The 15,225-nt window shown below is 44.9% G+C and overlaps 1 protein-coding gene across 5 annotated transcripts in view; it reads right to left on the reverse strand.

Annotated features, from left to right (window-relative positions):
• NME7 (NME/NM23 family member 7) overlaps positions 1-15,225 on the reverse strand; it is a 92,524-nt gene that overhangs the window by 1,299 nt on the left and 76,000 nt on the right. For 4 of the 5 annotated variants that reach the window (XM_068696358.1, XM_068696351.1, XM_068696378.1 and 1 more), the window contains one exon: positions 6,020-15,015. The exons of the other annotated variant lie outside the window; for it this stretch is intronic. In XM_068696358.1, coding sequence (XP_068552459.1) covers positions 14,872-15,015 — 144 coding nt within the window. In that variant the 3' untranslated portion in view covers positions 6,020-14,871. Of the gene's footprint in view, positions 1-6,019; positions 15,016-15,225 lie in introns of those variants that run through there. 5 annotated transcript variants of the gene reach the window in all.

Genomic DNA, 15,225 nt, shown 5'->3' on the forward strand with positions numbered 1-15,225 from the left:
ACCAAAGTACTCCCTGAAAGGCACGCTGAAGTCACACGTGTTACGGGAACACTTGGCCATGTGGGCGCCCGGCAGGCAGTTGTTTTACAACCTAGATGGGGTGGAGATGGGGGTTGCACGGGTCAAGGTTTCTTAGGTACAGCCTCGCCCCTACAGGTCAAACCTTATGTGCTTGGCAGGTGATACTTCAAAAAAAAAAAAAAAAAAAAAAAAGCTTTAGTCTTTAGTTTAAGAAAAGCCAACTCATAGTTAGATAATTTATTGCAGGCTAATTTACTATATAAGAACAAAGTCCAAGTGTAAACCAATAATAAAGATAGTGTCCCATTCTAGGGGGCTGGCCAAACACCACGGAAAGCTTACGACACCTGTGTTTCCTTCAGGGAGCAGGTGGCACAGGCAGCATGTACCCTGAGTAATACATTATAAAAAAATAATGCAAAAACCAAGCATTTATCCACAAATCACTATAGCACCAACTCAGTGAAAGCAGGCTGGCCAGCTCGGCTCACTAACCAGGCACTAACTGCAGTGGCTGCCCTGTCCTCACACTTGCCAGCCGCCCACTGATGAGACCAGGCTTCCTGACAACTCAGCTACCACCAGGCTGCCCCAAAATGCAACTCATTCGTCAGCCCCAGTGGAGGCTCAGCACCACACGGCTGCAGGGATTAAACGAACCCACAACCACACCAGAAAACCATGTGCGGACTTCTGGACAGGCAGCTCACGCACTGGAGCCAGCAATGATTGTTACACGGCAACGTTTACCTTCACAGTCCTACTGCCAGAGCCGCCGTGTGCTGCTATGCACACAGTGAAAAGCTGGGGAAGGTAAAGACGTGAACGAGCTCATCCAGCTAAAATTAACAGCACTTACAGGCTGATTTTTTTTTTTTTTCCTGGGGGCGGGGTCTGTGCTGTATTGCCCGTGTAACAGCCCCTCTCTCCAGGCAGGCGCCTTGTTCCTCGCCGCCCAGCAGGACACCGCATTATGAGCTGCCAGTTTGAACACCTTGTTCTTGCTGCCAGCTTGGCTCACTGTAGTTCAGTACAACTGTAACCATTAATGCGAATTTTATCTCCTGGCTTGTTGATACAGGGCTGCTGGATTTCAAGGGTAGAGCGAGGCATTAAAATCCTTATAAAATAAGAAGCAGAACAATGCATTTAACACCAAGCCCCTTTAAGCCCGTGCCAGCACAGGCGTACAAATAAAGGCCAGGAACCAGTTTTCACAGCACCGAATGTGGGCAGGTTGAGCGTTGCTCCGCCACCTCCCACCACATCCTGCACCCCGCAGCCAGGCCCCCACCTGCCCTGGCAGGTGCTGCAGGACGCTGTCCTGGGCTGAGCAGCCCAATAACCTCAGCTTGCTTACAACCTACAGGAAACGTCCTCCCCAACCAGCTTCCATTGGCTTGTTTCAGAGCCACAGGGCCTGCTCTGCAGAGGCTCACCCACGAGGACAGGCACAGTGCGTGCTGTATGAAGCGCAGAGCTGGGTGCCGCTCTGTCCTCCTCGCATGTAATGCTGAGGTGGGTCAGTGCCGCCCGGCTCCAGTAAAACCTGCTAACAGCTGCACCAGGAGGCTGCGGCTCTCCAAGAACCTCGCCCTCAGCAGCTCAGATGAGAGCCGCCAGCCAGCAGGCGCCAGCAGCCACCAGTTATCACACTCAGTGCCAACACTGAAGGCAAGAACCAGGAGCAAGGACTTCAGCAATACCAAGAGATTTAGGGTGCCCCCATCTTTAGAGGACCCAGCTGGAGACAGCTCTAAGAACCCAGATCCAAAAGTGCCAAGACAACCGGGGCATCCCAGCCGGGGTTAGGCATGCCCAAACACCCCCTGTTTCAGGAAACAGTCACTCTCTTTCCCAGTGCCCACGTACAGTATCAACCACCAAAAAAGCAGCTGCGCCTGCATAAAGCCCTCAGCACACCCCGAGGACCGAGGGCAAGGTCTCTGTCATCCAAGCACTCCTCTGGTTTCTCTACAGGACCTCTACAGGTGGTAGGGGACAAGCTCACACCAGGAACTGGCCTGAAGCCAACCCATTTCACAGAAACCACCCAATGACCGTCAAAGGATGCTGAACATTCAGGTGTGTCTGTCCTTGCCAGGGATGAAACAGGATTAAATTTAAAATCAGCACTCTCCTTACAAATCCCTGGAGCCACCCACCTGCCTTGCAGTCTGCAGCTATGCCTGCTCTAGTTCCTGTTCGGGGACTAACACCAGTCATGTTCAGGAAGTAGTGACAGGGATGAATAACTGTGACCTTCTGGCTCTGACCCCACAAACTGCTTCAGCCAGGAGAGGCTGAGAGCTGCTCCAGCTCCACGCAGCTTTGCTTCAGTCGCATGCACACTGCAGAGCTCACAGCGATGAAGTCGGCCGCTCCCTCCAGAAGCTTCCAAACGTCCCTGCAAACTGTCAGGAGTAAATGCAGCAGGCAACAGCAAAATCCAGTCTAATGCCCTGGCAGAGCACAAACAATTATCATCTGAACAATGTGTGCTCTCAGAGCATGGAGAACCAGGAAAAAAGAAAAAGAAAAAGAAAAAGAAAAAGAAAAAGAAAAAGAAAAAGAAAAAGAAAAAGAAAAAGAAAAAGAAAAAGAAAAAGAAAAAGAAAAAGAAAAAGAAAAAGAAAAAGAAAAAGAAAAAGAAAAAGAAAAAGAAAAAGAAAAAGAAAAAGAAAAAGAAAAAGAAAAAGAAGCAAATCAAGTGAGGCAGCCAGTTTTTCAAGGGAGAGCAAAAGCTCTCGTTAATAACGCAGGACACAGTGCAGGCACAAAGTGTCCTGAGGATTTCAAGCCTAGAAGTTACAGACACCTACAATTTAATTGTCCTTCTACCCAGGAAACAAAGCAAAATGGTTGATGAGAGGTGTCAGCCAAACACAGCTTGATTTGATGATCACAGACTGGTTTGGGTTGGAAAGGACCTCAAAGCCCATCCAGTCCCAAGCTTGTGTTGAGCTTCTCATCCACCACCACTCCCAGGTCCGTCTCGTCAGGGCTGCTCTCAGTCCATTCTCCACCCAGCCTGTATTTCTGCTTGGGATTGCCCAGGTGCAGGACCTTGCACTTGGCCTTGTTGCACTTGATGAGTTTCACACAGGCTCACCTCTCAAGCTTGTCCAGGCCCCTCTCCTCCTTCCAGTGTGCTGACAGCACCACACAGCTTGGTGTTGGCCACAAACCTGCTTGAGGGTGCGCTCAATCCCACTGTCCATGTCACTGACAAAAACGTTAAACAGCACCAGTCCCAGTACCAGCCCCTGAGGAACACCGCTCATCACCGATCTCAGACATTGAGACCTTGCCTGCAGCTCCTTCAGTGAGACCAGAGAGCCAATTCCTTACCCACCAAGTGGTCCATCTGTCAAATCCATGTCTCTCCAATTTAGAGAAAAGGCTGCTGTGTGGGATATGTGGTCAAATGCTTTGCACCAGTGCAGCTAGATGCCATCAGTTCTCTTACCTTATCCTCATCCTCCCTCCCAACTCAGGACATTCTGTGATTCTCCATAAGGACAGAGCAAGGCACACCTTGAGCAGCACATGACACAGGCAGTGCTCCAGAGAAAATCTTGGCACTGAGAGGTACCTCAGCACTCGGGGTCCAATCCCTTTGACCTTTGGGGTAGCAGTTTTGGATAAGACATCCTGTTAGTATCACTTGTGTCAGAAGTGAGGGGACTGATGAAGAGACACACTGGTGAAAACGCATGCTGAGATCACCGATTCACTTCACATCCATCATCCAGAAGATGATGTCAGTTCTGGTCCTTCCTCGTATCTGCTGAACCGAAATTGGCAGCTGGGAGATGGAAAGCTTTTTGATCTATGTGTTAATTTAGAGCCGTCAGTCATCTCAGCACCTTTCAAGCAGCCGGACAGTCCCCTCTCCTTGAAATCACCATGAAACGTTATCGTCTTGACTCAGTGTAGGCATCCATGCACATGACACAGAGAATCTTTGCTGACCTCAATTTTCAGCATCAGTACAAAATACCAAAAATACCACCCTCCCCAAACACTTCGGTCTTATAATTTTCACAGGTTATCTCATTTTGAGGTCACCACTAGGAGCCAAAAATCTCTTCGCTCATTAATTTTGTTTGGAACATCAACATGAACATGAAGTCTCTAGTGCATTTGCTAATGCCTAAAATGAATTTCAGCTACACTTCACTCAGCACTTCACGAAATAATGAGACTAACACATCCCAAACCTACCATCCTTCCAGGCAAAAGCAGTAAAGGAATGAAAACTGTTGTCAAAGAAGAGGATCTAATCCGTTGCTCATAATGAATTATTTTCCCACATGTACCCGAAGAGAGTTTAGTCCTAGAAAGTTTGTTCCAAAAAAAATCAAAAGTCAGTCACTCCTGCCCCTCTCTAAAGCATCACACACTGTAAGAAATACAGCTGTTCAGGCTGCCCAAGACAGAACTATTTGTGAAGCATACACACACTCTTTATGCATCCAGATTAATTTAAGTACAGCTGGGACAAAAACAAAACCAACCAACCAAACAAAAAAAAACAACCAAACAAAAAAAACCTTTGTAATGGACAATTTCATTAAAGAAACACTAGAGAATAACAGCACATATCCTGCCTTTATACTACATGCTGATAACAGAGTCATCTCGAACACTGTGTATGGTTACGATCAACTCAGAAAATATGGTAAGAGAAGAGCAATGGAAGCTGTTTGGAAATTGAGCCATACATTAGAGAAATCCAAACTTCAAGCTGGGTATAAATGAGAGGACGTGACAATCACCACTATGACACAACAAACAAAACACCAAGAAAGCAAGATTCATGCTATTTACTCTGTAACAGTACAAGAAAAACAAGTGAAACCAAAAGCTTATTTAACATAACAAAGAATCATGGCTTATACACAGCGCATAACTAATGTGCTGACTCAAGCCACTGATTTCTGAAGCACAGATACCTGCAGGCCCGCTAAGAAGGTATAGTTTCAGTAAATCTTGCTACTCCATGGCATAAGCTAACTGCTCGGTAGCTGAGGCGGAACATATTACCCCAGGGCTCTCTCACCAGAAGCCCTGCTCTTTGGTCACCATCAGGAAAGCTCACTGGGCTGGAAGAGCCACTGGAACAAAACAAAGTGAAAGGTTCTGGCACCCACCTCCTGTGAAAAGGCCCCTGCTGCTAGCACCTGAAGTATCTTGGTAAAGCTCTCCCATGCCACAGGCACCATGAGGGCTTCTTGCCAGTAGTGACTTAAGGCTCCTCAGCCTACTCTGAGAGCATGGAAAGTCACGGTCCTGAGCTGGCAGATTAATGCAAATACAGGAGGAAGCGGTCACAAAGTGAGAACAAGAACTTGTTTTCACCCACGCCGTGTACTCAGGTGAGGAAGCAACAAGCAAATAAATGAAGCAGAAGGCAGCCATCATTTACAGCTCTTCCTGGGCAACCAAGATGTTCTGCAAGGAAGCATTTGGCCATGAGACCCAACAGGCTGCACCTGGCAACAAGGTGAGAGTCATGACAGACCAGACTAACAGCCAGCCAGGGGAGGGAAGGGGTTGTCCCGCTGTCTGCTAGTGCGGCCTCACCTGTGTGCAGTTCAGGGCACCACAGCATAAAAAGGACACAAAACTTTTAAAGAGCATCCAAAGGAGGGCTACCAAGATGGTGAGGGGCCTAGAGGGCAAGAGATGTGAGGAGCAGCTGAGGCCCCTTGGTTTGTTCAGCCCCGAGCAGAGCAGGCTGAGGGGAGGCCTCATGGCGGCCTGCAGCTCCCTCAGGAGGGGAGCGGAGGGGCAGGCGCTGAGCTCTGCTCTCTGGGGACAGCGACAGGACCCGAGGGCACGGCATGGAGCTGGGACAGGGGAGGGTCAGGCTGGGGGTTAGGGAAAGGGGCTGCACCCAGAGGTGGTCGGGCACTGGGACAGGCTGCCCAGGGCAGGGGTCATGGCACCGAGCCTGAGGGAGTTCAAGAAGCGCAGTGGCAACCCTCCCACAGGGTTGCGCTCAAAGTGCCTTCTGGGTGAGGCCACTGAGCCTAGAAAGCTCCATACCCCTCTGGGACAGGTCAGTATGGGGAGGCCAAGAGCTTGTTTCAAGTCTCAGAGATCCTCTGTGATTACAACACTCCTGCTGTGGGCTGAACCCCAAACTGTCACGACAGGACCAGACTCCTGGCACCTGGCTGACCACGTCCCCGCTCAATAGCTGGACTGAGCAAACCAGGCAGGCCACAGTTCCCAGATTGTGACTAGCTACTCTCAGCACGCTGTCCCTCTCCAACACAACAGCAATAACTACTACTGAGATCAACACAGAGGGAAACTTGCCCACATGGTAACATGATATACTTACAGATTTATCATTCCCCATCTATACACCAATGCACTTCAGGGTTAAGGAGGGAGAGGGAGAATCCTGCTCTTACTGAAGCCAGAAGATGCTGGTGACTTCAAAGAGCCCTAGACTATGGCCAACATCCTTCCCGGTGACCATCACCATTTTGATTAGCACAGCTGCTAGCACACGGTCATCATGCACAGGGCCTGAGCCTGCAGTGTTATCACAACACAACACAACACAAAACCGACACTGATAATGATACCACACTTTGATTAATTGCTTATTGTTAATAATGAAAGAAGAAGTGGTTTCTGGAGCTTGATAAACTCAAGATAACTCTCATCATTAGCATCTATGCTGGACAGGAAATCATGTGTGCAGTCTTGTATCCATATTAACACAAGTTTGGATTTGTTCCCCCCCTCAACTCTCATGCTCCATGTACATTTCAACACACATAGGCAGACGGCTCACTTACTAATTACTGCTAGTCTAGAGTAGTCAGTCAAGAGAGTTGCATTGATGAGAGAAGGTGCAAACGCTATACAGGAAGTACAAATATAGCTAATTATTTACCTACCTGACCTCTGAGAGAGAGGTGGGAGGCGCAACTGGCTGAGATTGGTAACAGGAATTCATGTAAAAATATATTTGCATCACACAGCAGTGTGCACTACAGGAAAACAGTGCTTCTCTTACCATGAGAAAAGGTGCAGGACTCCTTGCTTAACAAACAAAAGGAGATACCATGCTTCTGCACAACTGTATAATGACAGCACTGCTTATTGGTTTTGCTGTATGAGGTATTACCGCAGGCTTTTCTCTCTCCTTTCCTTTAGTCTGCCCACAGAGCAGCTGAGTTGCACGTAAATTGCTGTTGTACTTCAGCACAGGGGTAGAGGAAATAGGACCTGAGGTTTTTGGTTCAAAATGAGAATATGTCAAGCAAAAGAAGACAGCAGTGTTCTCAAAGACACAAACTGGGCCTCAGATGAATTATAAAGAAGTGCAAAGCTGTCCCTCTGCCTTGACCTCCCCTCTGCAAAATTACCTTGCTCAGTGCAACATGGACACATGCCAAAAGCCAAGCCCTTTTTATCACATAGGTTACCTCTGGGGTAAGGTGAAACTTAAAGAGCTTTGGGAGCTGCTTGGTTCACACTCGTTAACTTCTCCTCTCTGGCACTTATAAACCTCCGACTTGGCAGAGCAAGGGGCAGCTGGACCTCGGATCTTACCCAGAAGAGGAAGCACAAGAGCTCAACTATTTCACAATTCTGTTTAAACAAGGTTCTAGTTTAGTCTGCCTGTCTGGCCCACAAGTATAATAATTATACAACTGATGTTCAAAATTAGGCTGCAAGTGACCCAATAATATCATAATTTAATTTTAAAAAAGGATAAATCACCAACATGTGTTCAAAATCCATCTCTCTATTATTGCTATTTTTAATTTTAATTTCTTTTCAGATGGGCCTACGCAAAAAGATTACTTAATTCTCTGTCTAAGTGTATATACAGCCTCAGGAAACGTTTTGAGACAGAATTCCAGTGCTGGCTAACATTTGCTGATATGCAAAAACATCACCAAATGAGATGAAGTTTTCCTACACTCCAGATTCTTTCCAACCTGTTCTCACAGCTGTTGGGTAAAAAGTGTCAAAAAGTTAAAATGGAGACGCACTTGAATCATAATAACCATTATCTGACAGGTCTCTCTAGAAATCATTTTGTACCAGGAGAGACTGAAATTTCCAAATGACAGCCAAAAATAGTGTTTTGATGAGAACTTGAAAACAAAACAAAACAAAACAAAACCCAACAACTCAAACCTTCCAACTTTGTATTTCTTTTCATTGGAGATGATTAAAAGCATCTTACCCTGGATTATGCAGCTCAGTATGGGCCCCTAATAGAAGACTTCATTGCAAAATTGCCGTATGACTGAGTGAAACAATGGCTTCTTTATTAATATTTTAAAGACTCCTGAGGGAAATGCTGTACGGCTGAAATGCCCTCAGTGAAAGGTTCATTGCCATGCTATGCACTTCTGCTGTGTAATGTTTTACAAGCTGCGCTGCCCTGTGAATGGGGAGAGTTAGTTCTCAGCTGGTAGAGGCAGCTTGCATAATACCAGACAAGTTAATCGGTAACAAGCAATGCAGGAGACCTTTGTTCAGAATGTGACATACACAAATTCCACAGTAAGCACATTGACGCTTCTGAGAGTTACTCATTGACATGCTTTATTAAATTGCTTGGACTATACCTTGATGCACCAACAAGATTAGTGTAACAGAGCCGCATCCCTCTGATGCCTTCCGTCCTAAACTGTTACAACCTAAACCCAGCGACCAGGTCCCTGCTGGCACAACAGCATTTCTAGGGTGGATGATAGCCACCACCTTGCAGCACGCCCACGTGTCGAGACAATGGCAGTGGGCAGAAAAGAAAGCAGTGAGCAGAAAAAGGCGAGTTGGCAGGGAGCAGAGTGCTTCTGTAACAGGACTCTGTTCTTAGGGAAATGGTTATGGGAAGCATCTGTCGTGTTCCCCCGCCGCAAGGTGAGTGCCTCCCCGGCCACTCTGAACAGGTTGCTGGAACAACCCCCTCCTCCCAGCCTCCTCAAATAAACGCAAAGGGAAAGGAGGTACAAGGTGTGCTTCTCACGGCACTGTTTGGAAAACCAGAGCAAGGTACAGCTGGCTTCAAGCAGGTGGAAGGCAGCTGCACTAAAAGCCCAGGAGCAGCACATCTCTTAACACTCATCAGAGCACTTAGGTGATACAGAGTCTAAGAAAAACAGTGCTGTTTTGCATCGCCCACAGCACTTGTCTGGACAAAACGCATCTGGTGAACTGGCCCATCCTGTCACTGCTTATCGTATGACATTGCCTCCCATCTCCCTGAGGCTGGATTCAACCAGCTGAACTTCCTACTGCCAGAACTTGTCCGAGTCTCTGCCTGTCAGACCACCACAGGTAGCCTGTGCAGGTGGGTGATACTACTTGTTTGCCCAGAAGCAGTAAGCCCATCTCACCAGTGTGAGGCTGTGCAGGGGAAAAAAGAGCTTCCAGCAGTAGTTCTGCCCCCAACAGAACTACTGGAGCCCTGAGGAGTCAGTGGAAAGAGCACCGATGGAGACACAAGACCCAGAAGAAATCTGGCACATCCTCCACTCCCATAAAAACTGGCTGAGCAGCTCACCCTCTTCTGCTGTTTCATACATGGCCTACCAGACACACAAAGGCACAGGTAAGCACACTCCCACAGCACTTGCCATGTTATCGGCCACTGGAAGAATTAGTCACCTAATAACGTTATCTCCCTCAGCAACGGGGAGAAGGTTATTCCACCCAAAATTCACGTTTCGACCATGTTGTTGCACCAATGGCAGCATCCTCTCCCTATATGTATTTATGTACACACACACATATATATACAGGTATGACAGCATTTTTCAGCAATGCAAAGAAGCCCCAGGAGACCGACTGTGCCCCATACTGGATGGCACAGGAATATAAAGCTCACGTGGACAGCTCGGACACTCAGGCTGCATCTCAATGAGGAGACCTTTCAGGTTACCCCAGAGGCATGCAGCCTATCGCCCCCCAAGTGTCTGGCTGCAGTACAAATGCCCTTCAGGAACAAAAATACCTTGAACTGCACAGTCCAAGCAACAATTTGCAGGCCGAGCATGACAAAACCCCCAAATACTGGTTTTGTAGTAACTGAGGGTCTAGGGTAGCAGTTTTTTAATGCCTTCAGATTACATGGATTCCTGCATAATCTGGAAGGTGTTCTGCCATTTAAGATAACAAGGAGCTAAGGTGTGTGTACAGCACCACCTCCTGTGGAGAGTTCATTCATTGTACCTCCGGTGATGTGAGACCTTCATTGACTGATTTTTAATTTTCTTTCACTTCTTTAAGGGGACATATAAATCGTAAAGACTGTTAGCCAAAGCACTTTATATCGAGTACTTCAATTAAAACTAGCCTAGAAATGACTAATTTCAAGAAAACTTGTTTGACTAGGGAATGCTGATTCATTAGATCTGATAGCTTGCAAACACTTATTTCAACAAGACACTTATCAGAAATGTTCCTCAGGTCCAAGACGGTGAGTTGAGTCAGTGCGTAGATGCAAAACTGTCCCTGGTCTGTTAAAAAGAGAATGTATTTGGCATACAAAACATGCATGTTCCAGTCCTTGCTCTGATTCAGGTGGATTATGAATCCAGGTGAATACTGTAATTGTTTGCTTGGTTGAAATAGTACTTGCTTTACATAAAATAGAAAAAACCTGACAAGACGTAGAGTGGCACCTGCTCTGTATTTGGGAAACACATGCAAACCCCTGCTCTGAACAAATATCCTAGGCAACAACATCAGGATCTGAAAAATAAAGAATGTGTGGCTTTAGCTGTTCCTGGTGAAACCCCACCATCTCGTAAACACTCCATGTCTGACAGAATCCTTTCTCTACTTCCTCCTTCCTCTCCTCTCCCCATTACAATGGAAAACTTACAGCAAAGCTGAGAAAACAGACTGTTCTGAGCTATTTGTGTCTGTCCATTGTCACTTGTGAAAATACATTTTGTACTGACAGAGGACACACAAGTATATGAAATCAATAAATAAGCGCCTGGCCCAGTAAGTCAAAGTGCTCATCCAAGAGCATTCAGGGCAATATTCTCCTTCCTCTTGTATCCGCATACCAAGAAAAAAAAGTAGTTACAGCTTTACAACTGAAAATACACAGATTTTTCCACATGGCCAGTTGCATTTTAGACTCAACTGCATCTCCCCTCATCTCCTGCGCCAAAGGGAGTTATTCATTAACTCTGATATGCTTCAGTCACTGCCCAAAACGTGAAGTAGTTTGTAGAACAAAGACAGGAGTTAAGGGTCAAACTGGTGGGAGCGAGTGCTGCTGTTTGGTTTTCGGGGTTTGGCTTGTTTGTTTGCTTGTTTTTTAGATTAAAAAGTGAACTTTCCTTTTTCCAGGTACATGGAAAAGGAGTCCAACAGAAAACACTGGAAAACTACTGCACTACATTAATTAAACACACATTGTTCTAAAACTAGGTGTGTAAGCTGATCCCTGGTTAATTAGCCCTTGTTCCTGAGAAAAGAGTTGAGAGTTGCTCTCTCTCCTTCCCCCAAGTACTCCTTCCTTGGTCATGATTTTAGGGAGAAAGTTCACTACCTTCCCTTTCTAGTGACCATCAACTAAGTATGAACCACCGAAGTTACCTAGAGTTTGACTATTAACTTCAGCAAGCATCTGATCCTCAGTTATCCAACTCATCTTCTCGGGGCACTGCTTACCCTGCAGATGTGCACACACAACATGAGGCCACAACAGAGCTGGGGCTGTGGCAGGGACCCCTAATAAGCTGCTTTAGCATTAGTAGTGTAAGTAGTCTGCACGCTGGCTGACAGACACAGCTAAGGCTGTCTTTGTACAAACCCACTGGGCTCATTTCAAGCCCTGACATACTGGAGGATCTACTCTGCAGCTCTTCAGCCTGTAAGGAGAGGCTGCATTGGAAATGGGAACATCTGGAAATGGATGATTCAGCCATAGATATGTTAAAGGTTGTACAGGAGCTCTGAATCAAAGGCAGTAAACAGCATTATTCACTGTCTATCAGACTGGCTCTGCCTGCTTTTGGGGCTGTAGCAGTTGGCTAAGGCCCACCTCTCTGGTTGACCAAGAGTTTCAGAAAGCTTACAACACAGCATCCTCTCTCTCTCTCTCTCTCAAAAAAAAATATTATTGGGCTTCGGGGAGGTGCAGAACATGGAAGAATTCTGAAGGGTAATTAAGCTATTTCCTATTCTGCAAAGAAAAAATAAAAATATTTAAAAAATAAATAAAAAAGTTAAATGTGTTAGTAAGTAGGGAAAAAAAGCAGTGTTAACAATTTCATACCATTATTTGTACTAATGCTTCTGCAATTTCTGTTCTAAAACTAGTTGCATTTAGTATTTCGTTTTGGAGAAGATAAATATAAGTCAGAGCATCTTCATACAGAATTTCAGAGCCAAACACTTCCATGCCAAAATTTGAAAAGTGGCTTGGCCAAGCTCACATAAAATCAGCACCAGAGTTAAAAATGAAACTGAGGTTCTTTGGCCTGAATTCAGATCCCAAACTTACCTTTTCCATCAGCAAAAAGGAACGCAATAATTTGCATAGAGTCTGAGGTTTCAAGCTATTCTGAGTCATATCTGAAACAGAGCAGTAACACTGTACAAACAATGCTACCCGAAGAAATGAAAGAGATTGCTAATGATTAAATCCTTTTCATCGGGGTTTTAAAAAGGGGTTTTAAAACTTCATCTTTGTAGTACAAACCCAGTAGCCTAGATTTCTCTCTGAAATTTCAGTCTATAAAGATATAGCAGGGGTACACTTACTCCAGACTCCCTCTCTACTAATCCGTTATCCAGCAATGATACTGTAAAGTTTTTATTGGAGCAGCAGACTTAACATCTCAGCAATAACAACATCTGCTACCAAAACATGGACATGACGAGTGCACACTAACACTGCTGAAAGAATCAAGTTCCACTGCTACATGTGGACACCAAGCCAACACAAGACTGCCGAGGTCCTTCTCCTCTACAACAAGCTCCTTATCTGAGTTCACCTCCTCTGAGGCTGGGGATAATTGCTCCGTTAAACTCAATACATTAAAATATTCAGTTATCCATTAAAGAATTAAAACACTCACTATCATTCACTGAATGGCATATTTCCTAAAAACATTAGTTTGGCTCAGTGCCTTTGGCTGAAGTTTCTTTCAATGGTTGTCTTGCACGCCACAGAGTCACTCTGCTCTAGCCCAGCACATGTAGCACTGTTACAGCTACTGGGGCTCGGAGTGTGTAAGGTCTGATTTCTGCTTGCCAAGCAAATCAGATCTCTGTGACTGGTTTTGAGGTCCTCCCACAGAAAAGCTTCTGAAGGAAGTCTCTCCCAAGGATTATCTCTGCACATACTGTATCATTTCTTCTTCATCAGCTGTGGCAAGCTCTTCCACTTAAACAAATCCAGAAGATTTTTTTGTTTTGTTTTGTTTTTTAATTTTGCTTACCTACATTTTCAGGAAGCTACATTTCCTACAAAACACAGATTTAAGGAAACTTCAAAACGTACAGTTCCAGCAGTAAAAAGGTCTCCATATTTTACATGACAACATTAATTTGCTAAACAATGACAATAAAACATTTGCTGCTTTGTTACATTCATTAAAGAATGCTAACTGATGTCCTTTAAAATTGCTGGTTTAACATGGACTGTATGTAAGAAACTACAGACAGATGAAGAACCACACTCCATGTACAATTATGCCCTAGTTAAAAAATAAATAAATTAAAAAAATAGAGAGAATGATTTAGATTTAGATGGAAAAACAACAAACTGTTAAAATGACCAGTCTGCCACGGGAACTGCAAAGTGTGCAGTCAAGAGCAATACTAGATGAAGAAGTTTTGAATAGGCTGTGGGATTCAAAGGACAAACACACATAGTGGAGAACTTCCACTTCAGAAGGAACTCCAGCCTTAATTTTTGTTTTGGAGAAGCAATTCAACTGCTTTGTCCCACACACCTTGCTCACAGTAGCTATATACTCATTTTAAACCACCAGCAAAATGGGGTTTTAGCTGCTTTGCACCAGTAGGCAGCATAAAGGAGACAGACTGAACACGAGAGAGAATTCTGCTGAAGTACTAAAACGCCTTGTCAGTGTTGATGAGACTTATTTTTCCCTTGCAGGTTACACCTTTTAACTGCTGCCATCTAAAAGCCATGACGGATAGATTTTAGGCACATGGTGATAAATACCTGTTTGCTTGTTTAAATCCAGACACCTTGGGCAGAAATGAAAAATTGTCAACTTTTAATGACAGCTTGGAAATGGTTTAAAAAGCTTTAACTTTGTTGATGTTGGCTGCAATTCTCAGTTAACACTATGCTACTCTTTAAGCTAGATGCAATTTCCTGGCAAACAGCACTTTAACCCACACATCTAATTTTACTTCATGAAGGGAGATCATGACGCAGTTAGCTCTTCCTCTTCCCTCAATGAAAAAACACTTTTGGCAGCATAAAATTATCCAAGCTAGGAAAACTCTTGCTGCTCCATCATAGTGATACACTCTGACAGCAAACCACTCGCAAATACACGTAGAAAGTACAACAGAAGCTATGTAAGCACTGGAGAAACATCTGAAGTGATAAAGAGATCCATCCAAGATATGCTGACACACCACTTCAGCCCCCCTTGTTCAGACCTCATCTTTGGGGTATGGCACCAGGTGAGTCAGCTTGTTCTGGGTTTCATAGTGAGTACTTCTGTCTTTATGAACTCCCTTAATTTATTTTTTCTCATTTTATTGAACTTTAATGTAAGTGTACAACACCAACATCAAGTAATAATTACTAAGTTACCATAAAACACAGGAAGTTCCAACTGATGTGCATAATTATCATCATCTACCAAGAAAACCATTGCCTATGTGGAGAACTTGAATCCCTAGAGCCTGTGATATCCCTGGCCCAACACAAGCTCTCTGTAGAGGCAATCCAGACTGGTAGTGACGGTGGTTATCCAAGAAGATGTCCTTGCAGAAACACTGTTAGGCATTGGTATCCAGTTGCAAGTATACATTCAGCCAAACAGAAGACTTAACTTTCATTTCAGCAACTATTTTATTGTACTATATTTGCTCAAGAAAAGTGCATGGATAAGTTTTTACGGTATCCTAATTAAATGAGTTAATTGCCCTTAATAAGCTCTTTGCTTTTGTTTCTCATTGTTCACCAGTCTCCAGCAAGGCTATTCC

The sequence above is a fragment of the Anas acuta genome, chromosome 1, assembly GCF_963932015.1.
Source record: "Anas acuta chromosome 1, bAnaAcu1.1, whole genome shotgun sequence".
Classification (NCBI taxonomy): Eukaryota; Metazoa; Chordata; class Aves; order Anseriformes; family Anatidae; genus Anas; species Anas acuta.